At 36.5% G+C, this 15,578-nt stretch overlaps 1 protein-coding gene across 2 annotated transcripts; it reads right to left on the reverse strand.

The window, feature by feature from the left end:
* Positions 1–441: 441 nt before the first annotated feature.
* Positions 442–15,321, reverse strand: LOC120077862 (zinc finger/BTB domain protein, putative (DUF1644)). 2 transcript variants are annotated; one of them, XM_039031943.2, is made up of 4 exons: positions 15,039–15,313; positions 14,678–14,740; positions 13,622–13,734; positions 442–1,900 (listed from the first exon to the last, which is right to left on the reverse strand). In XM_039031943.2, exons 3-4 carry the CDS (start codon positions 13,639–13,641, stop codon positions 793–795), a joined length of 1,128 nt encoding a protein of 375 aa, XP_038887871.1. In that variant the 5' UTR covers positions 13,642–13,734; positions 14,678–14,740; positions 15,039–15,313; the 3' UTR covers positions 442–792. The 2 variants fall into 2 exon arrangements, with proteins under 2 accessions (XP_038887871.1, XP_038887872.1); XM_039031944.2 differs by lacking the exon at positions 13,622–13,734 and having other exon boundaries at positions 15,039–15,321.
* Positions 15,322–15,578: the final 257 nt, after the last annotated feature.

Below are 15,578 nucleotides of genomic sequence, written 5' to 3' on the forward strand. Positions count from 1 at the left end.
GGTTTTGTTAGTAAGATTTTTTGAAACCTATTAAAACTACTTGTGTTTAACCCACTTAGCGAAGTTAATAAGTCCAAAGTTATAAGATGATGTTCCTCAATAAATATACAAAATAGACAAAGATAAGATTCCTACATAAATGTGCAAACTTCAATAGTATTTACTATCGAAGTTAAGTAGATTAACACCGACTTAAAAAGTTAGTAGACCAAAGGGCTAATTTGAAACATTAGGAACCAAAAAGAGTAATGTTCCCTAAAAATTAATCGAGTACCTAAAGCAAACAAGGCCATTTATCATATTTAGAAGTTAAAAATGTAGAAAATGAGAGAATCAAGGGCACTGTCTCAAATTCTTTAGAAGCAATTGATGTCCTCATAATCAAACCAAATCAATCACATTTGTGAAGGTGCAGTGTAACTTCAAGCCAGAGTGAGCAAATTTGTAAACAAATTGGTGTCATTTGTGGAATGACTTTGTCAAGAACAAATGTCTAGAAGATACATTAATTTCAGATGATTACAAGTAAATTTCAACAAAATGACGTATCATCAAGAGGAGGATAAGGCAATCAGGAAATTATACAATTAACAATAAATTACACGACAGGCTAACCTGCCAACTTTTCCATCTCCCCTTTCAGATGGGGCAAATGTGACAAATTTTGCTGCAAATTCCACAAGTCGTATTCCCTTATTTAAATTTTCTTCTACGTTTTCTTTTTCTTAAGCTATGTACCTGAGAAATGTTTCCTATTCCTACCCCTCCTTTCTGTTTTTGAGCCCAATTTGATCATCTATTGCTACTAGTTTCTCTATTCCTATGTCTCCTACCCGAACGTCCCAACAGTACCCTTCCGTGATGGCGAAGGCGGCTAACCAATGACATACCTCCCCCATTGTCATCGTCACTTCCACCATTACCACTGTCTTCATTAATGGAATCAAAACTACTGAGTGGAGTGGCGTTGGGAATACCTGTAGTGCCTTCGTTTGATCTGGGAGAGAAAATCCTCTCCGGCTGTCTAATCCGTCGGTTGAGGTCATCACTCGATGGGCCAAAAGCATGTAACAGAAGAAACATATTCACCAAATTACTATCAAATCCCACTTCAAATCCCCCATTCCTTTCTGCAGCATTAGCATTCAACCCTCCTTCCTCTTCGTCAGAATCAAATCCAAAATTATTTCCTTCAATCACATAATCCCCAAAGACCACAGCTCCAGGCATTGTCGACCTGATTGTGCTCATCACATCGTTCCTCTCGCGTTCCCGCTCCAGTCTTCTCCATTTTTGTTCAAGCACAGGATCCACCTCCCGAGGCCTTGCAGATGGATGCTCCGATCTCACGTGCTTCCTTAGTTCCTTGTAATTTCCTACAAACGTGCAGCTATCCTGCATACAGGTCCTCTTTTTGGCATTCAGAAATTCTCGGGCAGGCTCAACCACAGTCCATCCTTTCACCTGTCCACGACAGAGGGGGCAAGCAAGCTCAGTCACTTCATGATTTTCACCCAGCAAACTTGGATCCTGTACAACAGCTGAGTTGTCGATCGAGGCGCTTACTGGTCGCACATTGTTGGATGAAATTACTTTGGTGTAAGCCTTTTTGTACTGGTCAAGGCAGTTTGAATAACGTAGGCTAGTACCACACATATAGGGACGACAACCCTTATCATGAGATGAACAAAGTAACAGAACAGCATTGTGTGGGTACTCCATGCATACCGAGCATGTTGCATCTTCCCAGTACTTCTTATCCACAGCGCTGACACAATCCTTTGGGCACAGATCCTCTGGGAAAACCCTCTTATAAGGGAGTGGATACGGGTTTGACCTGAATTGACGGGAAGCCAACCTGCGCCGTACCTTGCTCCCTTTTGCCATTTTGAGTTTCAATCTGTAGCATATAGCCAAACATTATCAGCATGTCAATTTATCAGCAAAACTAAGTGGATTGTAAGACATATATAATGAAAAAACTCGTACTGCAAATTTTATTTAACAAAGGACCAAGTCCTCAATCAAATAATGCACCTCATCCACTTCAATTGATGAACAAATGATTTTAAAATTTTGTAAGGGACTCGATTCAAGTTCACAAACAACAGAAACATCATCTTGAACACAGCCAATTAGTTTTTCAGCACACAACCCCCCAATACAAAAGAAAGAAGGAAAGAAAAGAATAAATGACCCACAAATGAAACATAACTGGGCTGACAACTAGTAGCAAATACACAGTTTAGCACCATCTCTTAAACGACATTTCCTAACTGGCTTGAGCTTTCATAGAAGAGATTAAAGCAAGAAATCAACATACAGAGTTGTTCCTTATCCTCAGTATCAGCAATCGGCATGATCATCATTCATTAATCAGTGTTTTCTCTATCTCATAACTCATAAAGTAATACCATGATCCTGCATCCTTCATGGAGATCAGGAATTTGATGGTTGGAAAAGTTTTTCCACTTCTTTCCAACAAAATTTTTCAAACAAGAGCTTGAATAAGATCCACATATTTCCAACATCTCCTGAATGTAATCCTACCACAATGCAAAGAGAGCTGTGGAGTTCTTTAACATCTCCCCAAATAACCTTCCAACAATGCCATGGGAATAATCCTGTTCTTCCAGTAATAGGCGGGAGAAAACAAAATACCATTGTTATCCAAAATTCACCACCTACCATCCTTTCCTTGGTTGGATAAATGGGACTTGTTTGGAAACTCTCCTACCTTACAAATATGTGATAATGATTTCACCATGCATAATAAATTCCTCCTTTGCGAGTCTCTTCTTTCTTTTCAGTACCAGCAATGTTCCGGCTCTCATTCTATCCCGGTTAACCTTAGTTTATCACAAGTTTCTGCTGCTCAAAATTTAGCCCTTATGGTCCCATTTTTCATTGTGGAAAAATACCACAATCAATGAAATCTAGCACTGGGTCCCGATGGTTTCAATTTGAAGTTTGGATTTTTTTCTCAAGTATTTGGAGCTCTCCAGTGCTATTTTCAAAAACTTTTTGAGTTCTACAGTAATGGTAAGCTAATGCTTGTAAGAAAGAAAATCTTATCTGCTTTGATTCAAAAGAAAGAGGTTTTTGTCAAAGATTTTCGGCCAGGCAGTCTTCCCACTAGTCTTCCCACTTCAGTTTATAAGATCATTGCCAAGGTGGTATTAGCTGAAAGACTCAAGGGAGTTATGCCAAGCATTATTTCCTCTTCTCAAAGTGCTTTCACTGGTGGGACATATTATTGATCCAGTTCTTATTGCAAATGAAGTTGTCGAGTGTTGTTCAAAGAAGAAAAGGTTGGATCCTAAAACCTTATTTGGAAAAAGTTTTGATCGGGTGAATTAGGACTTTTTGAAAAATGTGCTTATCCTTAAAAGGTTTTGATTCTAAGTGGATTTCATGGATTAATGGTTGCATTAGAGACCCTAAATTCTCAGTTTTTGTTACTGGTAGACCTCGTGGTCAAATCCCTGCTTCTAGGAGAATTAGGCCAGAGATTCTCTTTCCCTTTTCCTTTTTCTCTAAATTAGTGAGGATCTAAGTGCATTTAATGCCCTTATACAAGGTGCTTTCGAAGCCTTGGTTCAGGTAAAGATAAAGTTCATGTTTCTATTCTTCAATTTGTTGATACGATATTATTTTGCAAATATGATGATTGGGATGCTGGATGTTATTAAAACCATTGAGCTATTTGAGTGGTGTTCTAGCCAAAATGTTAAATGGGAAAAGTATACTTTTTGTGCTGTTAATATGGAAAAAGGCAAGTTGTTGCCCACTTCTTCTTGTTTGCATTGTAAGGTAGAATATTTGTCTTTTATGTATCTTGGGCTTCCACTTGGTGGTTATCTAAAGAAAGCTTCATTTTGGCCACCGATAATTGATAAGATTCATAAGAAAATTGGATAGGTGGAATTGGAAATGCTTTAATCTTTTTCAAAGTGGAAGACTAACTTTTTGTGTAAAACGATGTTCAGTGTTTAAAAAAGGCCCTCCAAGCAAGCGTCTAGGTGCTAGGCATTGGTCTTGCACCTCGTCATGAAAAAGCGAGGCACACAAAATAAGCTGCACATTTTAGGCATGCGTCTTATGTTTTGGGCCTGGGGGCTTTTTCATTATTTTGAAAAGATAATAATAATTTCAGTTTTTTTCCTTTTTTATTATCTAAAAAAATAAACTTTACTAAGCCAGAAAAATTACTTGTGTTTAGTGTCTTCATATTCCTACAACTATACTTTTTACTTTTTATTTAGTACTTCTTATATATAGTGAGCCTAAAAAACACGCTTTCTTTGCACCTTGCGCTTAAGCCCCAAAAGACTATTGCTCTTTCTTATGCCTTGAGCTTTAGAAAACAGCCAAAACACCGGTGGTGTTATCAATTGTTGTATGTCTTCTTTCTTGAAGCCAGCTAAGGTGATTATTGTTATAGAAAGAATTATGAAAGCTTTCTTTTGGAAAGAGCTTAGAGGGAGTAAGATTAATCATCTGGAAAAATAGGATTTGATTTCCAAATCTCAATTGGAAGGGGGGCTCGGCTTTGGGGTTTGAAGATTAGAAATATGGCATTGTTGGCTAAATGGGGCTGGAGATACTTTCATGGAGTTGTTTATACACTTGGTAATGGTAGTAGAATTTTTTGTTGAAAGGATCCTTGGCTTGAGAATTAGGCTTTGAATTTTGTTTCCTATCAAAAAAATAAGGGAAAAAAAAAGAATTAGGCTTTGAATTCCCTTCTTATTGCCCCAATGGTTCAGTTTTTTATCATTGCGATGCAGACACTCTATCATGGACGGTCTCTTTAAGACAGATGCTGAAAGATGAAGGCTTAAAGAGTTCTTTATCGGATAAAAAGGTGGCTATGCAACCAAATTGTCAAAGTTGGAGCTTGGACCCTTCTGGATAATTTTATGTTAGCTCCCTTTCCAAGCATTCAGCTGCTCCTATTTCTCTATTGATAAGCTTGTTTATAAGGCCTTGTGGAAATCCAAATGTCCTAGACAAGTTAGTATTTCTCATATGGATTATTCTTGAACTGCTCCTCCACCCTTGAACAGAAGCTTCGCTCTCATTGCTTGTAGCCTTCTATTTGTCCTCGTCGCTAGGCTGATAATGAAGGGCTTCGACATCTCTTTTGGGTGCTATTTTTCAAGGTCTTGTTGGTGTCGTTTGTTCTCCATTTTCCGCTCCAATGGACATCTGGTGATTCATTTAAAGCCAATATTGTTCAGATTTTGGTTGGTTCAAAGCCTAAATCTCAATTCTTATAGGAAAATGTGATTAAAGTTGTTCGAGCTGAGATTTGATTTGAACATAATCAGAGTTGTAAGATAAGCAAGCCTCTTCCACGGTTTGGTCGCTTTGAGGCCACTAGACACATTGCTTCCCCACGGTGTTCTCTTTCCAAGTTCTTTGCAAATTTTACCATTCAAGACTTATGTTCAAATTGGACCTCCTCATCATTTCATTTCCTACAGTGTTGTTAAAGAAGTAAGATATTTAACCTTATTTTGTTCAGCTGTTAAACTGCTCTTTCCTTTACTTGTACAGTTCTCACTTGTAGAGCGAGTCAGTCAGGGATAGGTACAGATGGGGCAGATTGGTCCCTGGAACCTCCCCCCCTCCTCTTTTTGGAAAAGAAACAAACAATTTCCTTGATGAAATAGATTACAAGAAGCTTCCCAGAAAGTAAAGTCCCCTGTGATTAATATGATCTGGTAAGTTTAGTATCCCCAAGAAAGTTGACATTTCCTTTGGTATCCCACGTAAGAAGGATTAATAAACACGAAAAGGCTTCATAAAATGTTCAGCTATCGGAATATCCCCTTCAGTTTGCTACCTCTATTCAAGGGATGAAGAAAGTTTGAACCACACCTTTTCCTCCATTGCCCATATGCTTCCAGGGTTGGAGCTCTCTATGAAATAAGGATGGAATGTCCAACTTTTTGCCTACATCAGATGCTTGAGGCTCTTAGTTGTCGGTCCATTGACAAGCAAGGCAAAGATTTTGTGAAGATGTGCCTCTAGCGCCCTTCGACCCAACTTCTTAAAAGAATCTATGTTCCACAAAGTAGTCAAAAAGTAGTTTGCCAAATAACCATCCTTATCCTAAAAGATGGACGAACAGCTCTAGCATCAAAGGACAATTTTATTATGAGTGCAATAGAGGGTGGGGGATTCGAACCGCAAACCTCTTAGTAACTATTACATACTATATGGTAACTGAACTATGCTCACTTTGACAAAATGACAAGTTTATTATAAATCAATTAAAACTGCAAACTCACATCCCTCCAACGAATGATACAGATGCTCTGAAGCAGAATTGTTCAGAAGACACCACTAAAAGTCCAAGACTACAGAAAAAGACCACTGCATTTTTTGGGATAAGAAACAATTTTGGTGTAAAATTAAGAAAAAAAGGGACAAACCACATCCAACGAATGTTACAAACAAATTCTTCCAATAGGATAAAGAAAAGCTCATTAGTTGTTAGAAGATGAGAAATTTTTAAACCAAGATATAGCACAAAAAAAGGCAATAATTCAAAAAGAGATTCTGCAGTCATCTCCATCTCTTGAAGATTCTGTGGTTTCTCTCATTCCATAGAGTCTAAATAAGGACCTCAGGACAAATAGTCAATAGTGTTAATCCTCCAAAAAACAGACAAACCAAGGTTAAAAACCAACCTCCTAAGGGGTAAAAACAAAACCCCCTAACTCCAAACTCACAAGTCTAATACCTCTGATGTAAGAAGAATGGGGCTAATTGGGTAATTGGGTAAAAGTCTAGGTTAATTCCCTTTTTACCCCACTTGTATTTAAATATTCCCCTGGACAACAATTGTATTAAAATCTTAATCTTATAGGTCTCTATTTGACTATGCTCCCAATGGAACCAAAACTGAGAAAGATGTTGACAGTAGGTGATATCTTCAATTGTTAGGATTCAATTTTATCCGTTGCCGCTCGTCTCAATGTGAGAGGCCCTTTTCTAAGACCAAATGAGAAGAAGGATGTTGCAGAGACTACAAAATCCCAAATTTCACAAAATCATAGTGGTCACATTGTTATTATCCGGACCTATGTGGGATGGAATGAAGCGGAGAAACTTTGGTAGATATGACTTCTCTGGGAAAAGCTTCCTTTATGTACAATCAGTGAAGGCTATTGATTCACTAAGGATGGAGATTTTTTCTTTGCTTAAAGATACTGGCTTGGTCAACAGGTATTCAAACACCTACAATGCTTGGAGTCTTGATGAACTACATGAAGAGTTTATGTTTTAGACTTTTTTCATAATAGTTTTGTTCAAGGCGTAGGAGGTTGGTTTGGCCATACTCTGTTGAACAAGTTTATTTTATTTCTTGATTGTTTCAATTTCCTTTCTTTTCAAAACTCAAGGATAAGTTTTCTTTTCAGAGGGGAGTTAATTGGGTAATTGGGTAATTGGATAAAAGTCTAGGTCATTTCCCTTTTTATCCCCACTTGTATTTAAATTCTATAAATAGGAGTCATTCCCCTCGTATATGGACAACAATTGAATAATACTTTTTCTTCAAGAATTCTCCAAGATTGGTAGTCTAAATCACTTTCCATAATTTATGTCGAGATATTTTCCTTTTTTGAACTCATATATGAAAACATCAACAAGTAAATTGTCTTAACTTATCTCTTCCCTACATGCATACATCACAGGGTAGATTGCCTCTTGACTTTCTTATTGCTACATGCATGCACTTAACATGACCCTATAATACAGATTAAATTCTGTTACAAGTCTTAAACTTGCTAAATATACCACATAAATAAAATATGCATACAACATGCCACAAAATTTATGTGTCAACACATCATAAACTTTTTGGTTAGAATCCTAGTATTAAAGAATGATTATAGTGAAAGTCACCATTTACTCTAAGGAAGGGATCAAGAGAAATATTGCATCTTTGTAAGAGACATGAGTGGTCGTTGATTTCATTTATTTTGTTATTGTCATTATTAATATTGTTTTCGAGTAATTTTGTGAGGAAGCTGGGTAATCACAATGTATTAGATGGGAAAATTTAGAGTAGATTTTTACTATGTTTTGAAAGAGTTTCATGGCTCAGACCTTGAGGCTCACCGGTAGGCTCAAATTTTCAAGTTTTATGACATCCACAGATTATAACAGGCTTATGCCTCCATTAGAGCTCAATTTTTAAAGAATGAGGGGCCGTTTGGGGTAAGGAGTTGGTTATTATAGTCTTAGGTTATCATAGTTGGGTTATAATAGTTTGTGTTTGGGGAGTAGATTATTTTAGTTTGGGTTATAATAGTATGTGTTTAAAGTGTAAATTATTTTAGTTTGAGAAGTAAATAGTAAACACTATAGTAAAGAATAAAAAAAAATATGAATGTAAAATAGTAAAAACTACAGCAAATAGTAAATACTATAGCAAATAGGGGCTTTAAAATTATGTCGATTATAGCTAATTGGAGAATACAAAATAGTATTTACTATAGCAAAAGGTGGTTATTATAGTTTTAGGATAATCCTTACCTTGCACCCTAAGAGTTAATATCAGTAATCATGATGAGAGGATTTCTTTTGGATAAGAAACAATCATGATGGGGGGATTTTTTTCTAAGAAACTGAGCTTTCACTCAAAAATAAAAATTTGCAGGGAATTTTGAGTTTCAATGCACTTGTAACCATGAAGTGGTTATAGACGACCTTATTGGAAGCCATAGGTGATAATTGCAGGGGTTTCACTCAAGATGCAATGCATGATGGATTGGATTTCTGTGGTTCTGTAAGCAGTTAAAAGTGGAGATTGTTCATCCAAGAGATGGTACTTTTGTGGCTCAATCAGTCGTATGACACCCTTCGAGATTATCGGCAGACAACTGAGGAGAATTTATGGAGAGTTTTCAGAATAAGCAACTACTTATCTAGAAGAAAACGAAGCAATGAAAAGTTCAAAGCAAACCCCAATTCCTGATTTCAAAGAATAGTTCTCTAGGGGGAGTAGAAGCTGAAACAAAAAGAGAAACATGGATGGCCTGGTCCAATTCCAATCAAATTAGGTGCATTAATATCTAGAAGAATAAGCAGTATGATAGTCGAAGGGTTTGGAGTAGTGGTCAGAGGATGGAAGGAGCATAATTTCATTAATGAAGGAGGGACAATTCCAAGGAAGAAAAATGGGGAGTTGGCGACTGATGCATTTAAGGCCAGTTGTGCCTTGAATGATCAAAGAATACATGATGCCAAAACAAAATTAAAAAAAATATCATCTTCTACTTGTAAGAAAATTTAAGCATCATACAATATGAAAATAAAGTAATATATTCTACAAACAACAAAACAAATCCTTCAAAATAGACCGGAAAAGAAAAGTCCCACATCCCACTTTCCCACAACTTCTCACATCGTCCATTTGATTTTATGGAGAAATTATTAAGTTATGTTCATTTTCTTTGTCTACTTCATTTGATCTAATTTTGCGTCTTTATTTGTTTAGCCCCAAAGCTTGATTGAAGATTGAAGTGTTTTATTTCCTTTGTTTTACTTTCTTCATTCTAATCTCTCTCTACTGTAAATGTGTCCCAAATATATCCAAAATTTTAAAATACTAACTTTCTATAAGGAAATTTTTAAAATAATGATAATAAAATGGAAACTTTAAATCATATCCAGTATCTGAACAAAATAGTTTGTATACAAGAGCATGCAATCAAATACCATTTGTCTTAATCTCATGCAGTCCCAGACTCCCATGTGAAGCTACAAGATTAAGTCATCTAATGAAAAAGACAATCAAAAGGTCTTCTTTTTTTTTTTTTTTTTTTTTACTCCCTAGGGATGTGAGGAATCTTCTGGCTCTTATGTTATCGGTCCACTCCTTTAAAGATGCCAAAGTTTTGCTACAGGTTCACATTAACCCTTTTTGGTTATTATTTGAAAAGAAAGGAATCAAAGAGTTTTCTTAGACAAAAGCAGGTGCACACCTATGAAGTGTTCTTTGACCTTTTCGGCACCACTTTTCTAGAGGTTTGATGAAAAGGTGCCATTTTCTTCCGCATAATCAATCTCATCTATTTCTTTTTGGATTTATTTCTTTTCATCCTCGAGCATGTCCCAAGGTCTTGAAATGAAAAATCTATCCATTCTAGTGGAAGTATGCCTCTCTCTACCCTTAGACCAGGTAAATTTTCCGTTTTTAGGGGAACATCAATCAACTCCAACTCTTTCACTCGATTGTTAAAAGCCCCCACACTTCTAGTTATCCTTTTTTTTTTTTAAATAAGAATAACAACTTTCACTGAGAAAAAAAATGAAGGAATACAAAGGCAACCCCCTCAGTCCAACTTTAAAAAAAAAAATGAAGGCAGTCCAACTTATAACTACTATAGGATAATTACAAAAGGTCTTTGAAACCGAAACCCACAAAGAAACATGAACGACCCAACAAGCAAGGAGAGCTTCTTGGAGAGACGATTGCACTTTCCTAAGAACCTTAATCTTTCAAATGACCGAAACACCTAAGGGAGAATGGTCCACAAGACTCTTAAAAAAAAGGACTTACACGAAAACCCTTCCAAAGGATTGAGTATCCAAACCCTCACATCTCTTCTCCCATGCCTTAAAAAGTGAATCTCGAGCAAAGAAAGAAGAGAAACAACATCCATCATCTCCCTATCGGACAAATTACGACTAAACCCGAAAGAGAAGGAGCACAAATTCCCTGACCACACAAGCAAGTCAGCAACAAAGTGGTTTTCAAGAACCGAAAAATGGTAAGAGTCTAGGATATAAGACACAAAGAGGCCTCTCGCTCACCCATTGTTCCTTCTAGTTATCCTGCCCCATTTGATTTTTTAGAAACCCGATAGACTACATCGAAGTCACCACTAATTTTTTTAAAGAGAAACAAAATTCATTGACAAGTGAAATAAAGGAGTAAAATTCCAAAACACCTAGAGTTGTTAGAAAAGTGACTTCCAATTTGCAATTAAAGAAGTTAGGCTATAATCGGAAAAGGAGCATGAAAGATAAAATCCATAAAAATATCAAAATCAAAAGTATAGAAAGTCCCCGAAAATTGTCATTCCGCACACCCCAAAGGTACCAGAGGTTCCTCTCTGACAAAGACAAGCCACAAAGTCTTCTTCACACCTCTAAAAGGATGACCCTCAAGAATGGAGACAAAGAAGATCATAAATGTTATAGGGCAAAGGTAAGGCCACCCAAAAGCATCTAAAATAAGAGACCAAAATCTAGAAGCAAAGAAGCAATGAGCAAAAAGATGACCAAGATGCTCACAATTAAATGCACACATAATACATCATGATGGAGAAAGATGGAGGTAGGCCATACACAGATCCTCTATTTTGTGCACAAAACTTATCTCTTCCACTAGGAGTCTGGCCCATAAACCCCTATTAACCAACCGTCAAAAGAATCATTCTAGAAGGCATGGAGATGCCCTTGCCCAAACCTTGTTAATTTCCTATTGTGAGAAATTGTTAATTCTTGCCATGATACCATAGACTGTCTTCAAAATCACTGCCCTTGTCTCCAAATTTCTCCTTCCTGGTGCAACCTTTGTCAATCCAACAATGAATCTATCGTGCACTTGTTCTTCAATTGTCCCTTCACAATAGGAATATGGTTGGAAATTTTTACAGCTTTTGAATGGACTGTGGCCATACTAAATGACGCTCTAAGTTGGGTCAAATTATTGTTCATTGATCTTCCTGTCAGAGCATCTAAAGAGCAATTATGGAAGTGAATTATTTTTGTTGTCTTGGGGAAGATATGGGACGAAAGAAATGCTCCTATCATCTAGGAGGAATACAGGACTACAAAAGACATCTTAGACTTCATCATCTTCAATGCTTTTTTATGGATAAAGATATACTCGGTTTTTCTTTCCTTATTGCTAATTAGAAACATCTTTTGTATACCATATGATTGGTTCCTTTGTACTCTTGGATGTTTTTGGATATTTCATTTATCAATGAAATTGTCTCTTATCAAAAATAAAATAAAATAAAGAACCTACCCATGATAAAATCAGAGATAATTATAATGTCTTCTTTCCACAAATAAAGCACCCAAGATCAGCATCAAGAGCTACCCCACATCCTTCTTGAGCTCTAGATAGACTTGATTGATCTTATATTCAAATATATAACTTTATTTCTTAGAGAACAATTACATCGAGATTGATTTTGCTAATCGTATCCTTAACCAAAGCTCGTTTATTGGTAGCTTTGAGGCATCTAACATTCCAAGACAAAAGCTTCATGGGAAAAATTTATGGCCCTACTTACTCCTAATTTGCCTTGTCTCTTCACTATTTTCATCATTGGGCCCTAACCAAATCCTTCAGGAAGGGGAAATCCTCCTCTACCTCCTCGCAAAACCTGCTTAGGGGTATCTTTTAATAAGGAGATTGTACCTATGTCATTCACTTTGAAAGGGATCAAGATAATTTTTTTTTTGCTTTGTTGTCTCCATCTTTTTTGTTCCCTTCAGTTTGGAGTCTTCCAGGAAGTATGTATGGCAATTATCTACAAGTCTACACCACTACTAGTGGTGATTTGGGCCATCTGGCAAACCTCTAAACCTTCCTCTTGGGCTAAAGAATCGACACTTGAAATGGAAAAGACTTATCCATCTTCCTTTTACTTTACCTTTACTGTAATTTTACTTGAGGGCTAAGCGGCAATTTTTTATTTGTCGAGCAAATTCTTCCTTTCTTCTGACTTTCCCTGAAAAAGAAACCCATTCCCATTTTCCTTGAATTTTCTTTTATATAATTTTTAAAAGCCTAAATGTTCACACTAAAAAACAAAGGCACTTTTTCAATCCCATAAACGAGTTGACTTGAGGAGCTCAACGAGATGGTGACTATCCCGCTATTACTTCGTTGGTTTCAACTTAAAACCCTTTGGTTTTTGACCCACGATTAATGAAATGGTAGACTTTTCAAAATTCCAAGGCAGGTAAAAGACCAAAATGGCAGGAATAACAAGGTATTGAACATCGCCAAGTTACACCATCTTGGACCCTCCATATGCCAACCAAGTATGAGTTGGGGCCGTCAAGGCCTGAATCAAAAGAGCAGCTTCTGGCAAGAAACAACCATGGATTTTAACTTCCTTTCCAATCTACATATTCAAATTTTCAAAAAAACTTACATGGGCCACGAATAAGAAATCATTCTCCATTAATTAAATCTTGGAGGGAATTAAAGCCAAAATAGTTCCCATTCATTTTAATTGCGAGTTTGCAACCTCCATACAACCAATAACAGCCAAGTTACAATCAGGGTAATCAATGAAGCCCCCAAAAAGGTTTCCAATGGTTCTAAAGGTTGATAAGCTCCACAAATGCAAAGGGATATTTATGAACACGGTCCACCCTCCCTATGAAGGGGCCACATTTTTTCTTCCATGAATGTCTGCATTCCAGTCGATTGTTCCAATTTCAAAGTTATGCCTAGTTTCTAATTGGGAATACCTATTGTGATCATCATTCTTTTAAAAAATTTCATAGAAACAACTTTCATTGAGAAAAAAATGAAAGAATACGTGCATACAAAAAACCAAGGGCGTACCTTTTGTAATCATCAAACATGGATTGTTCATTTCTCTTGTAAATTTCATAGATCAATGATATTGTTTCTTAGTTAGAAAATTTAATTACAACAATAATAGAAAGCTTCCAAACCTACATGAAGTGATACAATTAACCATTAAAAATTGCAGTCTAGGATTTTGTATTGCTATAAAGCAATTTCCAATAATTGGCATAGATCTGTCTTAAATCATATTAGAGAGTCATTAATAATTATATATTATAGAATAACATGAGTAACAAAAAAAAATAAATAAAACTAAGAATCAAAAGGTAAGTATAACATGCAAACATACTCTCTTTCTAAAGAGACGTATTGACCCATTTTACACACCATCCCACCTTAGTTTTTCAAGTTGTTTACTCCCTTCCAATTGTCCAATAAACGTACCACATTATTTGCATAGAAGCACATGTTAACAAATGGGAGCATAATTGGAAATTTAAAAATTTAGGAATTAAATAGAAATTTGTCAAAGTTCAAGGATTAGGGACTAAATCTATAATTATCCAAAAAAAGATTAAGGTTTGTTTCAGAACTATTTTCAGAATAATTGTATGGTATTAAAAACAAGAGATTAAGTAAAAATGTATCCAGACAGCTGCACCATAGTAACACACATTCTTTTAAATGCAAACAAAAACATAAAATGGCTTTGGAGAACAGTTTCACAAGAAAGGCCAAAGCTATGATAGCTAATTAGCCAAGTAATCTGCTCAAAACCAACTATTATTGATGACAAATGGGAATGGAATTCAGATCAAATATCCTCTACCCAGCATTCAACAACAGAAACTAACTTCAATGGCACAAATAAATTAAAGGAAAAAACAACAACAAATGAAGAAACCCATAATCGAGTATAAACGGTCAAATGGAATCTATAAAAACTCCCAGAAACAAACTGATCGCCATCTAACTCACAGAACATAATTATAAACAGATAGACAACAGAACGAAGCAAAAAAAAGTCTACGATATCATCAACAATTTCCAGAAGCAAAAAAACATCTAAATCAGAAGACGAAGACTCACCAGCTTCAAAGTTCACGGAAATCTAGATCCACAAGAAGTCAGAAGGGGAAGATCGAACTATACCTGAAACAGCATTCCCACAAAAACAAAAACACAAAATATCATTTCAGGATTCAAATAAATAAATAGTAGATAGCTAAGAACAAGAACGTGGTTAGCGAAGCAATCACGCAAGAACCAAAAGGGTGGGGGAAATTGATTAAAAAACCAAACTCGCACATGGCCTTGACTTTAAACCATGTGAATCAAAAACAAAAATTGAAAAAAAAATGATAAAAATTAGAACAAACTTGAAACAAACATCCAGCATTTGAAGTGATTATTACAAGACGAACAGAATAAAAAGGAAATGGAAGAGTACCCAGAGAGCGTATTCGTAAATCCGCTTCAAAAATTGAAGGGGAGAGAGTAGAGGATGTATGAAAGAACAAGAGAAAGGTTAGCAATGGAGGGAGTTAGGGTTTAAGAGGAAGACATGGGGGAAGAAGCGAAGAATTCGAGGGAATGACGGGGAGAACGGAGAAAGGAAGGGGGAAGAAATAAGCTATCTCATTCCATCACCAAACAAGAGAGAGAGAGAGAGAAGAAAGCGAATAGTTCGAGTCATTTCTACGCCACTTTCTCTTTTTTCTCTTTACGTTCGTACATCATCGTAAGGAAGAAGATCGCGATTGGGTGTAGAAAGCTCGTGATGCCACGCGCTTGATAGGCGAGTGGGAGCTTGTCTATCACGTGGCTTCGCCGTCGCGAGAACCCCGCTTTGTTCATGCGAAATTGTAAATGTTGGGTCACTCGGATTCTGATCGTACAGTAGAAAGAGGGTTGGATCAGATTTGATCCGACGGATGTGGTTAGATTGCTTCGACGGCTGTTTAGGTGACACGCAACCGTAAAGGCAACT

Source organism: Benincasa hispida, chromosome 5 (assembly GCF_027475165.1).
Source record: "Benincasa hispida cultivar pf3 chromosome 5, pf3_genome.v1.1, whole genome shotgun sequence".
Lineage (NCBI taxonomy): Eukaryota > Viridiplantae > Streptophyta > Magnoliopsida > Cucurbitales > Cucurbitaceae > Benincasa > Benincasa hispida.